Source organism: Megalobrama amblycephala, linkage group LG3 (genome assembly GCF_018812025.1).
Source record: "Megalobrama amblycephala isolate DHTTF-2021 linkage group LG3, ASM1881202v1, whole genome shotgun sequence".
Taxonomy (NCBI): domain Eukaryota; kingdom Metazoa; phylum Chordata; class Actinopteri; order Cypriniformes; family Xenocyprididae; genus Megalobrama; species Megalobrama amblycephala.
The window spans coordinates 52,241,387-52,259,677 of record NC_063046.1 but is presented as its reverse complement, the minus strand read 5'-3'; the positions used below and the strand labels follow the sequence as shown (position 1 = coordinate 52,259,677).

Sequence of the window (18,291 nt, the reverse complement as noted above, 5' to 3'; positions counted from 1 at the left end):
ACTAGAGCTATTATATATATATATATATATATATATATATATATATATATATATATATATATATATATATATATATAATTTACCTACACTCAAGTTGTTCCAAACCTGTACGAATTTCTTTCTTATGCTGGACAAAAAATAAGACATTTTGAAGAATATGGGTTAACCAAACAGTTGGCTTCATTGACTTCCATAGTATGGAAAAAAATATATATACTATGAAAGTCAATGGCTACGGTCAACTGTCTGGTTACCAACATTCTTTAAAGCTGCAGTCTTTAAGTTTTGTCTCTTTGTCACCATCTCTGTTTGAAACTTGCAATTGCAGTTATTTGCGGAATTATCATCTTTATGTGGATTGTGCATTGGCATGGCTCCTCGGCGCGGATGAATCTAATGTTTTGAGGAGAATGTGTGTCTGTCAGTCACCGGTGGATACTGTACTTCGGAATCACAGATTGTAGTCTTGGAAGTATGACCAAAATAAGAATTTTCACCAGAGAATGTCATCTGAACAAGTAAGTAACAAATCTGCCACTTTTGTTCTGAACAACTGAGAAAAAAAAGGCATTACAATGAATTGCGCTACCAGTGGTGATTAAACCTAATGATCGCTTAGCTCATATCACATCAATCCTTGCAAATTATTGTTGTTATACTTTGTTCTCAAATTGTTAGTGTTAACAACATCAGCATTGCGTGACTATGTGTATTTAGTATGCATTAGCGTTACCTGTAGATTTCAATTTCTGTACAGTCTAATCTCTAACGTTAATTTGTCATACCATACAATCTGCCATCAAAAAGATAAGTTTAATTATTTCAGCTGCTGTGAGAAAAGGCTATAAATGTTCCGCAACCTGCAGCATCCTCACATGAGATATAGCCTACTAGCTGGGACTCGTTCTTTATGTAAACAGACGTGACACAATGATGCAAAGACGAACGGCCGCATACTCTAATTTCTCACGAAAACCCACCAGTACCACCCGAATTATAAAACATTATTACAAGTTTACCGTTGTAGGCTAAGGTAAGGAGATAGTTTTGAACACCGGCTGGTTATGTACTTGCTCAAAAATTGATTTTGGACAATTTTAACCAAAACAAAATTAAGGACTGCGGCTTTAAAATATCTTCTTTTGTGTTCAAAAGAAGAAAGAAACTCATGGAACAACATGAGGGTGAGTAAATGATGACAACATTTTTATTTTTGGATGAACTATCCCTTTAAGATGAATCGCTTCTTGTATTCCTAATTTGTAAGACACTTGTATGTACTGTAATGTACTGTAATGTACTGTAAATCTCTACACTGTGTTCTGATTGGTCTATTGGATGCTAAGTTTAAATGGCAATCAAACAGTAAAGCTAAAAGGTGTGCTTGACCCGATTCTCTTAAAAAAAGAAATCTGGCCAAGTTTAATCAGGCGTCACAGCTGCCAAAGGGGCAAGTCTGACTGTGACGTGTCTATATTGCCATTATTATGTAATAATCTGCTGGTCTTCAGTGATAATTACAAATTACTTTAAAATACATCTATGCCAAGAGATGATAAGGACGTATGCTCACATTGAGCATTTCTAAACTTTTGGAGGCAATGCATATGCATGCATGTAAACATTTTACACAAATTAAAACACCAACCAAATATATATTTTTTATAATATTTTTGTACAGCACTGAAATACATCTTTTAACCATCAAAAAGTGACAAGGATGCATCATTCACAGTCACAGCTGCTCAAAATGCATGTTCACACTTTATATCCTTGATGAATATCACGGGAATGAAAGGATGAACTACAGATGGACGGAGGAGTAAGACTGGAAATTAAGAGTCTCATGGCAACTGGAAAATGAATCCTCAATCAAAACTTTGTGAATATATGTTACAGTGGTTCATTTTACTTTGCAAACAGAGCTATTAAAAAGTGCCCATTCAAGTCTGAGCATGTATCAAATTTGTCTACTGCAATGCACTCAATCAGCTCATTCCTCGTTGCAGAAATTTTGCACTTGTTTGTTAATTTACCCACTCCATAAAATTGTGCAGTGTGACGCCACTAAGCTATGTCCAAAACACTCTGTACCCTGCAGTGCATAAGCCCTAAAAGAACCAGCATTCCTGGAATTCAGAGATTCAAACTCCCCCTCCCTGCAATGCTGAAGTATTAAATAATCCAGGAAACGCCTGTACCGGGACTCACTTTCTCTCCCGGCCTAGAGTTGAGCCACACGCCTGGGGCTTATTGGCTTAGCATTTCCGGCCAGGTTAGAAAGAGACAGGCCCTGAAAGGCTCTTAGAAGAGATTACCGTCCCAGACTAAAAATAGCCCACAATGGCTATCCCGCACTTACGATTGGTGACACGTTACAAAATGTGAATATTACTGTACAGGGCAACTGCGTGCGTGTTTGGACGTTTGTGCACGTCAATGCACACAACACTGTGAGGCTTATGTTCATAGCACGTACATACAAAGCCATTAAAAAGTATCAGTAGGGGTGTAACAATACACTCATGTCGGTTTGATAGATAAAACTGATCTCGCGATACGATACTCTCACTAAACTTTAAACAAAGTTAAAACGTTTTTGGGTTTTTTTTATGATTAATTCTAAAACATATGATAAACAGTTAACAAAAGTACTGTTATTTAAAATGATACATTTGGCATTATACCAGGAATAGACTTGAATAGGTTTGGACTTGGTCCTTCTCCTGCATGTACAAGGCAATGGTGATACCAGAATATAAATATTAATGATTCTGCTTAGCTAAAAATACAGAATTGCATTAGACACATGCTTGGATCCATTTAAACCATTTTAAATATTGCATGTTATTCAACAATGTATTTATTTTTTAATTTATTGACTCTCATATTTGATGTTCCATTATCATATGTGATGCAAAATTAAAGGGTTAGTTCACCCAAAAATGAAAATTCTGTCATTTATTATTCACGCTCATGCCGTTCCACACCCGTAAGACCTTCGTTAATCTTCGGAACGCAAATTGAGATATTTTTGTTGAAATCCGATGGCTCCGTGAGGCCTGCATAGGGAGCAATGACATTTCCTCTCTCAAGATCCATAAAGGTACTAAAAACATATTTAAATCAGTTCATGTGAGTACAGTGGTTCAATATTAATATTATAAAGCGACAAGAATATTTTTGTTGGGCCAAAAAAAAATAATAATAATAATTATTTAGTGATGGCTGATTTCAAAACACTGCTTCAGGAAGATTCGGAGTGTTATGAATCAGTGTGTTGAATCAGCTGTTCGGAGCGCCAAAGTCACGTGATTTCAGCAGTTTGGCGGTTTGACACGTGATCCGAATTATGAAGTCGTTATTTTGGTTTTTTTTTGGCACACCAAAAATATTCTCGTCGCTTTATAATATTAATATTGAACCACTGTACTCACATGAACTGATTTAAATATGTTTTTAGTACATTAATGGATCTTGAGAGAGGAAATGTCATTGCTGGCTATAGAGGCCTCACTGAGCCATCGGATTTGAACAAAAATATCTCAATTTGTGTTCCGAAGATCAACAAAGGTCTTACGGGTGTGGAACGACATGAGGGTGAGTAATTAAAGACAGCATTTTCATTTTTGGTTTAACTAACCCTTTAAATCTGTCTGAAATTTTATTTTGATGAACTATAATCAACACTGTTGAATATTTGTATTGTAATATATATTGTGACATGATATATTGTTACATTTATCAGCATAATATAAGCCACCATTAAATCCTCAAATAGTACTGGTTGTACTGTCGATGTAGGATATTTATCACTTCCATAATGAATTTTGGCACCAGATCAGTGCAACTTCCACCATGAGCTGTCTAAGCCAGACTCATAAAATGGGAGTTAAGGGGCTGAACACCATGTCCAAGGGAAATCCCATGTATAACTTGTCCCCAGACATGGAAAAATGGTCTCATGTGTGACACCACCTGTGGTGCTTCAGTTCTGGGCAGAGGTCATCAGCTGACACTTAACTGGCAGGACATAGCGTGTCCCAGAGCAAAGGAAGCAAAACCTTTTAACCAGCCATTTGAAATGCTGTACACAAACAAACACAGGAGATATGCGTTAAGATCAAAACTTAAATTCATATAGGTAGTTTAAAGGAATTAGATTAATTTGAGTTACACTTAATCTTAAAGTGTTGGTGTTATAGTGTAATTATACATTTAAGTACAGAGTAATAATAATTAACTACATGTACTTAGGTTTAGGGTTAGAATTAGGATGTGGTTTAGGTTAGTTGCATGTAATTAAGAATAATCTATAGTAATAACTGTAGTAACTACATGTAATATGTAACAAAGGCACTGTAAAATAAAGTGTTACCTATATTTGTAATCAGATGTGTCTACAACATAAAGATGACAGCCAGAAGTATTGTGGTGGTAGCACATTAATACTTTGATGCAGCATATGCCACGGTACTTCATTTACCAAGGTATTTACATGGTACTCCAAAGTACTTCAAAGAATATCATGGTATCGGTTCACTCAGAGGTAGTCTGAAACGGATGCAACCACATTACATTTGTAGTGTAAATGGAAATCCATCCTCATATGCTCCAGAAAAGACCGCCTCCTCACCTGTCAATCAAGCATTGTGCTAAAACAAGGTTCATTTCATACTCGACTAAAATAGCTCAGCAAGTCTGTGTCAAGATATATTTACAGAAAAAGTGTGTGCTGAGTTTTCTGTGCCTTTTTGCATTTTATACGAAATGCAGTAATTGTTTGCAGTCATTAATGAAGACTCTTAATTATACTAATATTCAGTGATGCATCAAAATGATTTTTTTTACAGAAAGACCAACACCGAAATTAATGTATAATGCACAAAATGAAATAACAATAATAACTCTTTCCTACTCTTTCTCTTGCACATACAGACTTCAATTTCTCTTGGTAACAAATTCCCCACATTCTCTCTCCTTCTCAGGTGTGTGTGGGGTGTTAAATTGGCTCTGTGATGAGCATCAGGTGGCTAAGAATGAAGATCAGCTGATGCTACAGGCCTCTGAAGAAAGGTCTCACATACAACCACCACTTTAGAGAGCAGTGAATGGAAAAACAAGAATGAAAGAATAAAAGATGGGTGTATGGACAGAGAAAGATGACAGAAGCATGGAAATGAATACAGGACAGGAAACCAGAGCCTGAGAAAGAAGCAGAACGCAAGAGTACGCAAGCAAGCCGAGCAACAAGCTTTATGTTAACTTGTGCTTCTCCAAACATGCCCTGCAGGGACTATTTTCCAACTGCAAGTGATGTTACCCTCCTTCTTCTTTCCCTCCTCCTTGCCTAGCGCTCCCTTGCTTTTTCCCCTCCCTTCATTGCAAAGTGAATAAATTTGCTTATACCCACTGGAATTCAGACTCTCTCTACGGTTGTTTGACAAGCTTCTCTGCCAAAACTTCAGAGGTTTCTTATTGATGACAAGGCTCTGTTGCATTTCACAACCATTGCAACTAAGTGGTCACCCTGGTTCAACTCTTTTTTTGATTCACTGCATATGAGAAACACCAGAAGTCAAACACTCCAAAAGTGTGACAAAACAGCCCTAACCAATTATCTGCCCAATGGCGCATGGCACCAGTGTCACTGCTCTCAAAGACATTATCATTCCAGGAAAATATTACATATACTAGGGATGTCCAATCTGGCATCCTGCAGAGCTCAACTCCAACCCTAATTAAACACACCTTAACCAGCTACTCAAGGTCTTCAGGATTACTATAAACCTCCAGGCAGGTGTGTTGGAGGAAGGTGGCCCTCTGGGAGCAAGATGGAGTCATGACATATACCTAAATATAACTGCAGCTCATGCAAAATGAGAGATATAACCAGTGAAATTCACTATACCAGTGGTTCCAAATCCTGGTCCTTTGCTGTCTCGCTTATATCTAACACACATATTTGAGGCCTTGGGAGTCACTATTAATGAGCTGATGAGTTGAATCAGGTGTGTTTGATTAGGGAGACATCTTAGGGGCTGTTTACACGACACCGTATTCAACTAAAATCTTTTACGTGTTTTGGCCGTTCATTTACATGACAACGCAATTTTGGGGGGCCTGAAAAGGCAAACTTTTGAAAACAGGTTTCTCAAAGTGCAAGTTTTTGAAAATGATACTGTTATTGTCTCCATGTAAACAACTTAAACATGGATCAGTGACGGCATGCATATTACGTGTGTAGTCTATAGGCATGCGAATTTGGCGCAAGTGCTCTGTAAAAGAATGCGTATGTGTGCGTATGTTTTTCTTTCCGATGTGACATCGCATAATACAGCGTTTTTAGTCGTTTCCGTGGATCCATGTGAACAGGGATCATTTTGACAGCATGGTCATCTATACATAGAAAAAACATATAAATATTAGATGATAAACTTGATGCCAACCAATATTTGTTGTCATTATTTAAAATGTAAAATCATCAATATCGTTTTGAAGCACAAATAATATTATTTAATGCACTGTTATTTTTATAGTTATTTAACTAATTAAATAACACTTGACAAAACATGACGAAAGATGCTTTGGTGGTGCTTTTGAGGAGGCCAACACCAAACAACATGCAAACTGTCTTGGTTTCGATGGAGAGATAAGTCAAAGTGTGGTGTGTGTGTGTGTGTGTGTGTGCGTGTGTGAATGCGTGTGCATGTAAGTGTTCACTTGAGGAAATCACATTATACAGCACAAAATGATAATATGCTTGGCCCAGCTGAACTTGTGCAGCTAAACTGATGGTGTGTTTTCAAATGTCAGCATAAATTTGCAAATTAAAAATGCGAAGCCATCAGCAGTCACCATTAACACCATGTGCGTGTGTTGCTTGGCGTGGATGTGCTTGTGAGCATTTTTTCTGTCTTCTGAGAGATGTAGGCCTACAGTACATTTGGCCAATTTTATCAATCACGGTTCCTTGCTGTTGCTCTAGTTTTCTGTTTGATAGATTTACAAATTACTAGACAAGCAAGAAGCAAATAGGACTTGTTTACATGGATGTGTTTATGTGTAAGTGAATGTGTGTACTTGAGTGTGAGTGTGATTTATTTCAGCAATTAATCTGCGGAGTCCCTTTCACACTTGGACATCCGAACACCACCCTCCCAAATACACACATACTTTGGCTCAACTCTTATAGCTAGGTCAAAGTCTGGTCAAAATTTTGTCCGGTCATCAGTAACTGCACTCACCTTACAAAGCACAGCCAGTGCTTTCACCCCACAACCAAGTTGTAATTCTAAACACTCGCTGGCAGCATAGTTTCGTGTTTGGATATAAACATCACACAACCTGACCGCACAGCCCTTTTTGGATGACCTAATACAGTACAGTCTTAAATAGGGAGTTAATTTGACTAGGTGTCAAGTGTTCTTAAAATAAAAGGCTGCGGCAATCACTTGGAGTCAGGGAGTGTTCCATTCCACACATTGTCCATGCAGTGGACAGAACAGTGAGAACTCTTACCAGGATTCAGAGCTAAAGGCCATCCAAAAAGACAGCATGTAACACTCCAGTCACCTGTTTATCAAATCAGAGAGGGATCAAGGCGACACAATCAGACCTACAACATGTTTTAGTCACAGGACTGCTGGAGTTGAGGACAGAATTACACTGAACTAATGGCTGAAAATTGATCAGTTATTCTGAAACTTGACTACACGTTTTATTGACAAAAATTAAAAAAAAATACACTCTTTATACACCAACATAATGCATTAATGCAAATTCTTATATTTTGTTTGATTATTCACTAATAGAAAGTAAAAAGGTTTTGCCAGTGTTTTGGACATGGTACATGGACATGGACATTTTGACGTGTCTTGTATAAATTTATATGAATAATATGTATTTATTTTTATATTTATTACAAGTAATAAAAATAACATAGGCTCATATCTACATTTTTGCAAAACTCCAAAAACGTACCAATACATACAATTCACTGCAGTTTCCAGCTGAAATAAACGCTAGTGGTAAGTAAAACAGAAATAGTCTTTATTACTTTTCACACAAATTATGATTACCGGGCATATTATCAATTAATAAGACTTATTTTTGAGCGGTTCATTGCATATTACTATGTTATAACCTCAAAACACTTATCATTGTGCATGATTTGTTAACTAATATATTTTGAACTTTCCATCACATAACCAGCTCCATAATGTATGTTTTTTTTTTTTTTTTTTTTTTCATTATAACCAGTGTTGGGGAAAGTTACTTTTAAAAGTAAAGCATTACAATATTGCGTTACTCCCTAAAAAGTAACTACAGAATACTGACTCTCTTTTTTTAAAAGAGTAAGATGAGTAAATGCTCACATTTAGTCTGACCTACAATAACAGTCATGTTTACACACAACACATCTGCACTTGCTCTCGATTTCTCTCAAAATGGGTACAGGAGAGCTGTCAGTCAATACATGGGAAAACAAAGTAACTTGTGTTATTTTGAAAAATTAACACAGATATTTTGTTGTAAATTTAAAAATAATGCATTACTTTACTAGTTACTTAAAAAAAGTAATCAGATTACGTAACTCAAGTTACTTGTAATGTGTTACCCCAACACGATTATAATCTTTTAGGACATTTCATTTCTGAACTGGTGCAATATGCACAACAACCAGCATAATAAAAATGTTGCCAGATTCTATTTCGGATAGAACTAAATGTGCTTTTAGTGCCACTCACTTGTATATTTCACTTTGAAATTGTCGAGAAACATGCAAGCAGCAACATCATATCTTATTTTGCAAAAAATTCACAACAGACATGTTTTTCAAATGAGCACAAGTTGAATAATAATAAATTACATTATACAGTATGTAAATATGGTAATCTATCAGTACCGTGGCATTTGTGCATAATGATATTACCTTCACTGTACCACCGTAGCACTTTTTTGTAAGCACAAAAGTTATAATATTTGTCACAGCAGCCTAATACTAAAGCGTCTGCAATGGAATGTGTTTAATAGTCTGTAAATATCCTAAAAAGCACTATCTAATGTGATGTTGCTTTTGAAATTTCTGGAAAAAAAGCATAAGATAACATCCTGTATGATAAACTTGTGCTCAGCTTCACATTTATCACTAAATGTTCCATTTAGTGGCCTAATACAAATGTAGCAACCATACACTTTCAACCAATGCCTAAAAGAGCAATTCTATTGGACTCAAAACATGGTTTTACATGTCTGAGTACTTCTAACCTCCCTACGGCCCTGTTCCCAAGAGAGGGGCTGCCGGTGACAGGCTGACCGTGCTGTCAGTCCCTCTCCCTGGGGCAAAGAGAACTGCCTGTCGGCCCCCACCTCCAGAGATCCATTTTAGCCCCTGAGATGCGCTTGATAACTAGGGCTGAACTGCCACTGAAAGGCATAAGCCGTCACGTCACACAAAATCTCTAGGCTGCATTTCCATGCCCGCTGCTATCGCTCACTCTCATCTGCCTGCCGGCTTGCCCCACATGGCCCTGCAATAATGGAACATCATGTACAAAATGTCAGGAAAGCGTAAGACATGAAATAATGAATAATAATAGTGAGAAAAGCTTTGTGTCGAATGCGAGCGTGTTTAAATGCACATGCCATGTGTCTGTTGTGCATATATACACATATTTGTCGTGCTTTCATGTATACGCAGCTGTAATTGTCTATTTTTGCATCAACCATAAAGCCTACTGATATGCAAATTTCTAAGTCCTCTAAATGATCACCACAATCAAAACTTTGCTGAAAAACCTGTTTACACAATCTACTACATGCCTTCTATTAATCATATTTCCCGTACAATAGTTTATGCATTTTTTTAGCAAGTAAAACGCCTTTTAGTATAATTGTAAAAAACGTCCCCTTTCAGGCCATCATACATGTGTCCTTTTGCTGTGAATTCTTTACTGATTTTTATGTAAATGCAAAATTATTGTTAGTAATATTTCAAGATGAATATTTACTGGATTGAATCAAGCAACACTGAGAAACGTTTATTTGTTCATTTCTCAGTAATCATTGTATTGCACTTGCCCCCCACAATAAAAACTACAGAGCTTCGATCATAAAACCAAGCATATTTTAATATCATCTTACAGAGACATACTATTGGAGATATAGAGTGAAAAATGATATTTAGATGCACTTTTATGTAAGTAGTCTGAATTTCATCTTACTTTTCGGCCGTATAAATATCAGCATTAAAACTGAATATTTTTGCTCAGTTTGGGCCTCTGAGTCATAAATGCCTGATGTAACAAATATGATACTGAACAAAAGACACCTCGCCTTGCCTCACTGTCTTATCAGGCAATGAATTTGTAGGCAGTGTTTGTGAATGAAAGTACCTCACAAAACTGATTTCAGACAGACTTCTGAGGCAGCGTAACAATTTAATGATCTTCAGCAAAATAGAGCCAGCTTTGGTGATAACTAAGCAAATATTTCATTACTACAATAGTAATTTCTTGCTAGAATAACATCAGAAGTGGAAAACGTTGGTCAAATACGTTTTCATTTACACACAAACTGACCACCAACCGCAACATTCTGACGCTCTCTTTATTTTTAGCTCAACTGTCATAGAATGGAAAGCACAGGATTGTGGGATATCAAAAGCAGTGAAAGATACATCTATGCTGCCTTGAAAAATCGATCAGAAGAATGTATCTCAGGAGACAGGAAGTGAAGCTAACATTGGATTCAGACATGCCTTGATGCCTTCCTACCTTGGAATGCATCCTCCGAAGGCAGCATTTTTAAGCTTTCGGATGCAGCCATATGCTTTAATGCAGTGGTCTGCTCCTGGGGAGTTACCATTCTGCAGAGTTCAGCTGCAGCCCCAATCAAATACACCTGAACCAGCTGATCAAGGTGTTCAGGGTTACTTGAAAATTACAGGCAGGTGTGTTGGAGCAGGTAGCTCTTCAGAAGCAGGGTTGGAGACCTGTGCTTTAAAGTTCCCATGAAATCAAAATGAAAGTTTTTTGGCTTCTAGTATGAAAATTACTGTTATGTATAAGCTAGTGTGCTCCAAAACAATGACTAAATTCACATTTAGAAGATATTGGCATTGAAAACTTACAGTCTCTCACTTCCGCTAGTAAGAAACAATGTTTTTGATGCCATCACTCTGCACTTCAGCTTCTCATCAGATCTTCTGTCCAATCAAATGCTCTCTAGAATCTAAAATCCCTGAAGCTGCAGCTAAAATCGGTCTCTTGTTCACACATTTACTATTTTCTAAATGTAAGTATCGGACCCATTTGTATTCTGCACAGAATGCAGTATTTTAAAGCGATATGGAGGAGATTAGGAGGAGAAACGGTTAGAGATTAGGAGGAAACTGCGGCTTTACTGTGCTCAATGGCTCTGGCCGAGCTGTGAAATAAACAAACAGCAATTGACCATTTTAAAAAAAGGGGAGGATCTGTTCGATATGTCCTACCTTGTTTTCTTGTTTCAGTGGAAATTACATCAACACATTGAATAATGCTATGCATTACAAGGCACTTCAGTGGGCCTTCAATGTGCAAATATATATATATATATACATTTTTTAGATTTTTCTCTCAGACCCTAAATAGCACATGCGCGTTGAGTCTCTATAACCATGTGTGGCCTGCTTGTTGTGTGACATCAGAGGACTCACCAGGCCACCCATTAACTATGCTGCAGTCAGACAGGTTAAGAAAACATTGCCAGGGGTTTGAATGAGTGCAGGGGGAGGAAGAAAAAGTTCTGCCAACTAGCTTTACACAAGAGCTGGCCATTCATTAACCTGTCTTCACTCTGCTCTTGGGCACTGTACTGACCCACATAGGCCAGTATTGGAAATGCATATACAATTCACACATTCATCACTATTGACACCGCATGTCCCATCTCACTGAACAAGGATCAGCTGCTTTAGCACCTTGTGCTTATTCCGTCACCACAAAAATTTTAAATCAGATGAGGACCTACAAAAAAAGAGCAAACTGTCAAAAAGATTCTATATCTATATGAATTTCAAATATGCTTCTATCACAGGAGGAGTAATGCATGTAAATTATTAACGTTTAATTAACATCCACCTACACACAGTATTATTTTTTATCTGGTTTATTGGCACTTGTATGTGGGCCCTTAAAATCATTATCTCACCACATGGTCCAGGATAGGAATGTGGAAGAATTCCCTATCTCACCATGACACAAAACCCCAAAATGCACAGCAGACCCTGCACTATATTTGCCAGCACTCAGAGCAATGTGGCATTATCATTTCTCTTCTCTATCTTTCCAGATAAGACAATGAACTAGCCAGGGCCAGTGCTGCTTTGTTTTAGCCGCCTCATTTCTTTTCCTATGGACTTTGCTTTCTTTGTCAGTGACGAAGAAGCGCAAGTGCAACAGGTTTAAAGTTTTACCTCTGCCATTTTTCAACATGACAACCCTGTGCAGGAACAAGCCGGTTAAAAGTGGACCATCTAGATTAAGGTAATGATTCAGATATGAGATCAGTTGTATAATTAAAATGAACTACAACAGTGATGGTGACTAAGTTGAATGGGTCAGATTTTGTCTGATTTGTTCACTGGGAGATGGTACCATCACTGCCAGAGTGCAACAGTCGGGTTCCATTAGTAAAAATGCCATTCATTTTCTGCATTTATTTATAAGTTCTGCAACTTATAAACCTTTAAAGAAAGACCTGTGAGCTACACTGTGAAAATAAATGTTGCTTTAAACTTAAAAAAGTAAGTGTTCGTGCTGCCTTAAAATTTAAGTTTAGTCAACTCAAATAACCAAGTTGTCACTTAGTACAACTTCACATTTCAAGTTGACTAAACTTAAAATTTTGTGGCAGCACAATCACTTACTTTTTTACGTTGAAACAACATTTTTATAAGGTATATGTTTGTTGAAGCTGCCAACTTATTTTTAAAATGATTGTGTTCAACAGTGGAATTCCTGGTGAAAAACTACATTACCCATGATTCTGCAAAGAAATCTCCATCAGAAAATTGCAACAAGCAAATCACACCAAAAGAATACTTTGGCGCCCACACACTCCAATGAAGCGCTGCTCTCAGTGATCCCTAAGCTCTCAGACTGCTTAAATATTAGTATGAATAATATGCATAATTTGCATTTTCTCCATCAATTTGCACAAAAAAAATGCCATTCATTTTCTCCATAGGAATAGGGGAATTGATTTTGAACTTATAAACCTTTAAAGACAGACCTGTGAGCTACAAGGTAAAATGTATATGCTTTTGTTAAAGCTGTCAATCTTTTTTTTTTTTCTTAAATGATCGTGTTCAACAGTGGAATTTTACATTACCAATGATTCTGTAGAGAAATCTCCACCAATCAGAAAATTGTAACAAGCAAATCACACCAAAAGAATACTTTAGCGCCCACCCAATCCCATGAATCGCTGCAAATGAGTCGTACTCTCAAACTGCTTAAATATTACTACGCATAATATGCATAATTTGCAATTTCTCCATCAATTTGTAATTTCTCAAATTTCACTATCATTTTTAATTTACATTCCCAATGCATCACGTGAAGTTCTTGTACCTATGTCTTTTTGTCTGATTTTAATATTTTTTATTTTTATTTTTATTTTTTTGCTTTTGATCAAAGTTTGTGATGATCATAGCTGGTTGGTTTAGTTCATGGTTTATAACTCCTAAACAAAGACTTTGTTCAAATCCCTTTGGGAAAAATACTTCCGGAACCAAGGTCGCTGAAAAAGCCGGCAAACACTGTCGCACTCTATTATTACTGACCATTACTCTAGAACATCAAGAGGAATGTGCATATAAACAGCCATACATTTCAGTGCTTTGGGCCCAAGATTGTAGTAAAAGGTACAAACGCTGACCTTAAGGTACTGGGCAAAGGTTGGGTGCTTATCATGATACCTCACCCCAATTATCAGACAGCATGGGTGAATGCACATTCCCAATATGTAAAGCTCTGTTATTAACTAATAAATAGCACTGATTGGCAAGTCCATCTTTGAAGAATTCCACACTCGCAGTTACAATCTCGCACAATAAACTGCATCATATCTAATTTTATAAAAGACAAGCATGCATGATCAGATAAGTAAAGATCACAGCACAATGACCCTCTTTACCTCAAACAGGTTTGATGCTTCATTGCCATACTGACTGGAAATGATTTCTGATTGGTCGCTGTACCACTTGAGTCCTCCCAGAAAGCTATCTGCATCGAGGTCACTGACATCCAGCTCAGAGAGGTCAAGCTCAGGCAGGTCAGGGCAAAGGGGCTGGTCTTCACCAACCAAGGCAGCACACTGGAAGAGAGAAGAGATTGTTGAGCACATATTTGCCAAGATGTTAAACATCTTCATTGAGCGCTTATGTAGAAATGAAAGCCATGTTTCATGGCTTGACATACACCACTATTCAATTCAGTCATGATGTAATCTAATTGCAGGACTAGTTATAATGATAGTACAATTGTTCAAATGGAATTTTACCATTGGTTAACATTTAGTGTTTACTCTCTAACTTTGCAGCAGCTGTGTGAGCTCAAATCACAAACTATAAACAGCATCAAATTGCTGATGGTGGGATCAACAGATATTAAATCATTCAGTACCGGTCAGGCTTTGCAAAACAGTGTATATGGACAGCATATGTTCCCGGAATAAGCTTGTAAACCTATTTCTTTTTCATCGTTTTCATTTATTTATTTATTCTTAAACTAAAACCTATATTTGTATTGCTTTTGATCTTTTTAATCCAATATTTTTTTTTTGCATTTTTACAGTATCTCTAATTCTGACAATGTAAAAAAGAAATGCTCTCGCAAGATGGCATTTGCAGTTTAGTATTCAAGATGAGAAAATGTTTTAAAATGTACCCATCTTTTTCCTTGAACAGAATTATTTAAAGGCAAAAAAAATGAACTATTTGAAACACTGAAAGTAAAACATTACATTTCCATAAAACAACTATTTGAGCATCCATAAAAAAATGAATCACTGTGCACACTGACTTAATTCAATCAATTTAGCAGTTTATAGGCAAAACTTGCGCCACAGCATGCACCACAATATCTCAAAACTCTGCACCTGTCTATTTGCACAGTGTGTGACTGATGTAACCACCAATAGCTCATCCTTTATTTGATTCACAGGGAGTGTAACTTGCCTACGTAATTGCGACCTGTGTGACTAGCATGAAAAAACGGACCTACTCCATTCACTGCTGAACTGAATAACCAGTACTCATTTGGGTTTCATTATCACGAACTATAACAGTTAGATATACAAAGAAACGAATGATACAAACATAAATCTAACCAAATAGCATATTCAGACGCGTTTGCTGCATTTAAGAAACCACAACAACAACATAACCAACCAGAAAACAAATAATTCTGTGATTGGTTGCGAGAGGGGAGGGGCGGACCGTCGTAGGGAAGAGCGCCACAGCCACGCCCTCTGATTGGTCGGAATACTGTACTTCATATCAATGAGTACGTTGTGAGTAAAATAGAGACGAGGTAGAAGCTAAACCAGCAGCAGCGGAGAGCCTGCGCGCACAGGTGTGTAGAGTTTTGACAGACGGCGGAGGGTGCTGTAGAGTGATGCTTTTCGTGAACAGTGAAATGTTTATTTTGAACAATTGTCGAATGATTCCATCACCGCGCGTTAAATACTGATACTCCGTCCCAAATCATATTACTCTGCTCTTTTCTCGGTACTGACACAATGTAACATCACAGTAGCTAAACGAAAAGCGAAACTTTGCATCACGATACAGTTTATGCAAAAGAAATCAAAGATGATTCTCACACCTCACACTTGGTATCTGATTTAGTTTAGATCTATTTATGACACAAATCATGTCCTTCCGCTGTCACAGATTTATAGACGCAATGCAAACCGGTTACATCAATCTGTAGGCTAATGATAAAATGAGATAAATCACATGCATCAAATGCTTCTGCCTCGACATCCCCTCTTTCCTCTCAAAAATACGGACACGCTTAATCACGAGCACATGCAGAGAGAGAGAGAGAGAGAGAGAGAGAGAGAGAGAGAGAGAGAGAATAATATCTACTTGTGTTGAAACTGATATAATTACAATTGGAAGCGAGAAGCAATTTGCTGATTGTGTTTAGATGGATTTATGCTCCGACTGAGACACTTAACTAACCTTTTAAAACGAATATAACAACAGCGCACGTGCATAAACCCTGCAACGTAGACAGGTGCATATGCGCAGCGATATATTTCTATATAGTGAGTAAAAAGTTTCAGCTAAGCATGCTGAAAGCACTGCTTTATGAATAAACCAATACGCGATAGATAGATAGATAGATAGATAGATAGATAGATAGATAGATAGATAGATAGATAGATAGATAGACTGCACTGATAACGTAGCCTACATGAAAGTGCGTCGTTACCTTACATTTCGCTGAGCGAAACAGATAAAACATGTTTAAACAAACCTAAAATGTCCCGAACAGCATGATTCGTTACACAGCTATGCAATCGTTATTAATGTATTGCACTGGAGCAACACTTAACCTTGCGATGTGGTCTTGCTAAATACAAAGTAAACGAGGTTCAGCAGCTTTTTTTTTTTTTTTTTTTTTTTTTGCCGATTTCCTGCACATTCTCCAATAATAAATCCAGCACGCGCTCCGTCCGCATGCATGCAAATAGCCTTCTTCGAGACTGTATCTGTTTTCTGATAGGAAAGTTTCAATGTACAATACCTGACGCGAGTACATTTTAGTAATTCCAGCACATCGGCAGTGGCACTAGGCTCTCACTGAAGCAGATACCTGTCTCATCATCACCTGCGTTACAGCGAGCGAGCGCACTCCATCCACGGGCATGTCAACAATTTCCCACGACAAGACATCCTAAATAGGCTGTCACTGTTCAACTCCGACACGGCTTGAGAAAAGCCACACGCTACCACCAGATAAATCACAGCACACACAATTTCTGCCAACATATTAGACTTTCTCACAACCCGGTGTATTCCCGTGCATTCAGAGCGTCCGTGTCTTCCGTGCATCTTACAAGAGCGGTCGACTTCACATAACGGGGAACTACGACCGAAGCCAGTCTTGGACGTTTACTGCGCTCCGTTTCCGTCTCCTCAAAAGAAAAAGAAAAAGAAAAAGAAAAAAGTGTTCCAGCCCTGGAAAAATAAGTTCTCACCTCTAGTTCTCTCCACACCGAGTCCTGATTACACCTGTCCCACGCCATCCAGCCCCTGAATGACGGTACGAAAAAATAAAAAATAAATCACGGACAAAAGAGAAAATCCACTCGTTCCCTCGCGCCCCTCACTGACAATGAACCGAGGGCACCTGTCTTACAACTGCTTTCCATCACATGACAAAGCTATTAAAAGTAGGCAGGGGAGTGACTCCCCTTCGCTGTTACTCGCCACTGACGTACTGTAAGGAAGGCGGAGTCTGGCACGCGCATAGTAAATCTTCCCCAACTATAAAACCACTCGCCCCTCTCAACATGCCTCTAGTAACAGATAGGGTTAGGAACGAAGAACCGGTCCTGTTTAATACATATGACTGAAACTGTATGACTTTCGATTGCATTAGGCTAATGTTTTTAAAACGTGCGTTCTTCTTCCGAGACTGACACGATATGTATTAAAATACTCGGCGCCACTACTGAATGTACAGCGCGGAATCAATGTAGTTCAATTCCCGAACGAATGACTCTTATGAGCCGGTTCATTTTAGTGAATCAAATAGCCAACAGCGCGACCAGCACCGAATGAATGACACCGGTTGTTTTTAGTGGATCAAAATCCTTTTGGAGCGGCTACTGATTATGCACGAACATAAAAATACATAAATTCTGCCTGTTTAGAAGCTAACATCGGTCAGTGCAGACTGAGGGATAATTTACGAGTCTGGCGGGACTTTTTACCCATCAGTGCATTCATCAGATGCTATTATTTTTTTCTCTTGTGAACAGCTTCCTCATTCGCCATATCATCATAATTATATTGGTCCGCTTAAGAAAAGCTTTTAATCCTAATTACATTCGTTCACCGAAGTAAACACTTGCTCTAGGCCTCTTTATTAAGCAAATCTGCAGCGGTATCGTTCATCTCCGAGCAATGCGAACGGAAAATAATGTAAATAAAGACAGGATAAATGGGTTTGTTATTTGAGAACACGGTCGATAAGTTGTGAGGAAGACTATATGGTGGTTCACAGA

The 18,291-nt window shown here is 37.8% G+C and overlaps 1 protein-coding gene across 1 annotated transcript in view; it reads right to left on the bottom strand.

The window, feature by feature from the left end:
• The window catches only part of ppargc1a (peroxisome proliferator-activated receptor gamma, coactivator 1 alpha), a 48,769-nt gene extending 31,302 nt beyond the window's left edge, over nucleotides 1–17,467 (bottom strand). Inside the window, 2 exon segments of the mRNA XM_048186028.1 lie at nucleotides 14,185–14,364; nucleotides 17,260–17,467. Coding sequence (XP_048041985.1) covers nucleotides 14,185–14,364; nucleotides 17,260–17,307 — 228 coding nt within the window. The 5' untranslated portion in view covers nucleotides 17,308–17,467.
• Between the last annotated feature and the right edge of the window lie 824 nt (nucleotides 17,468–18,291).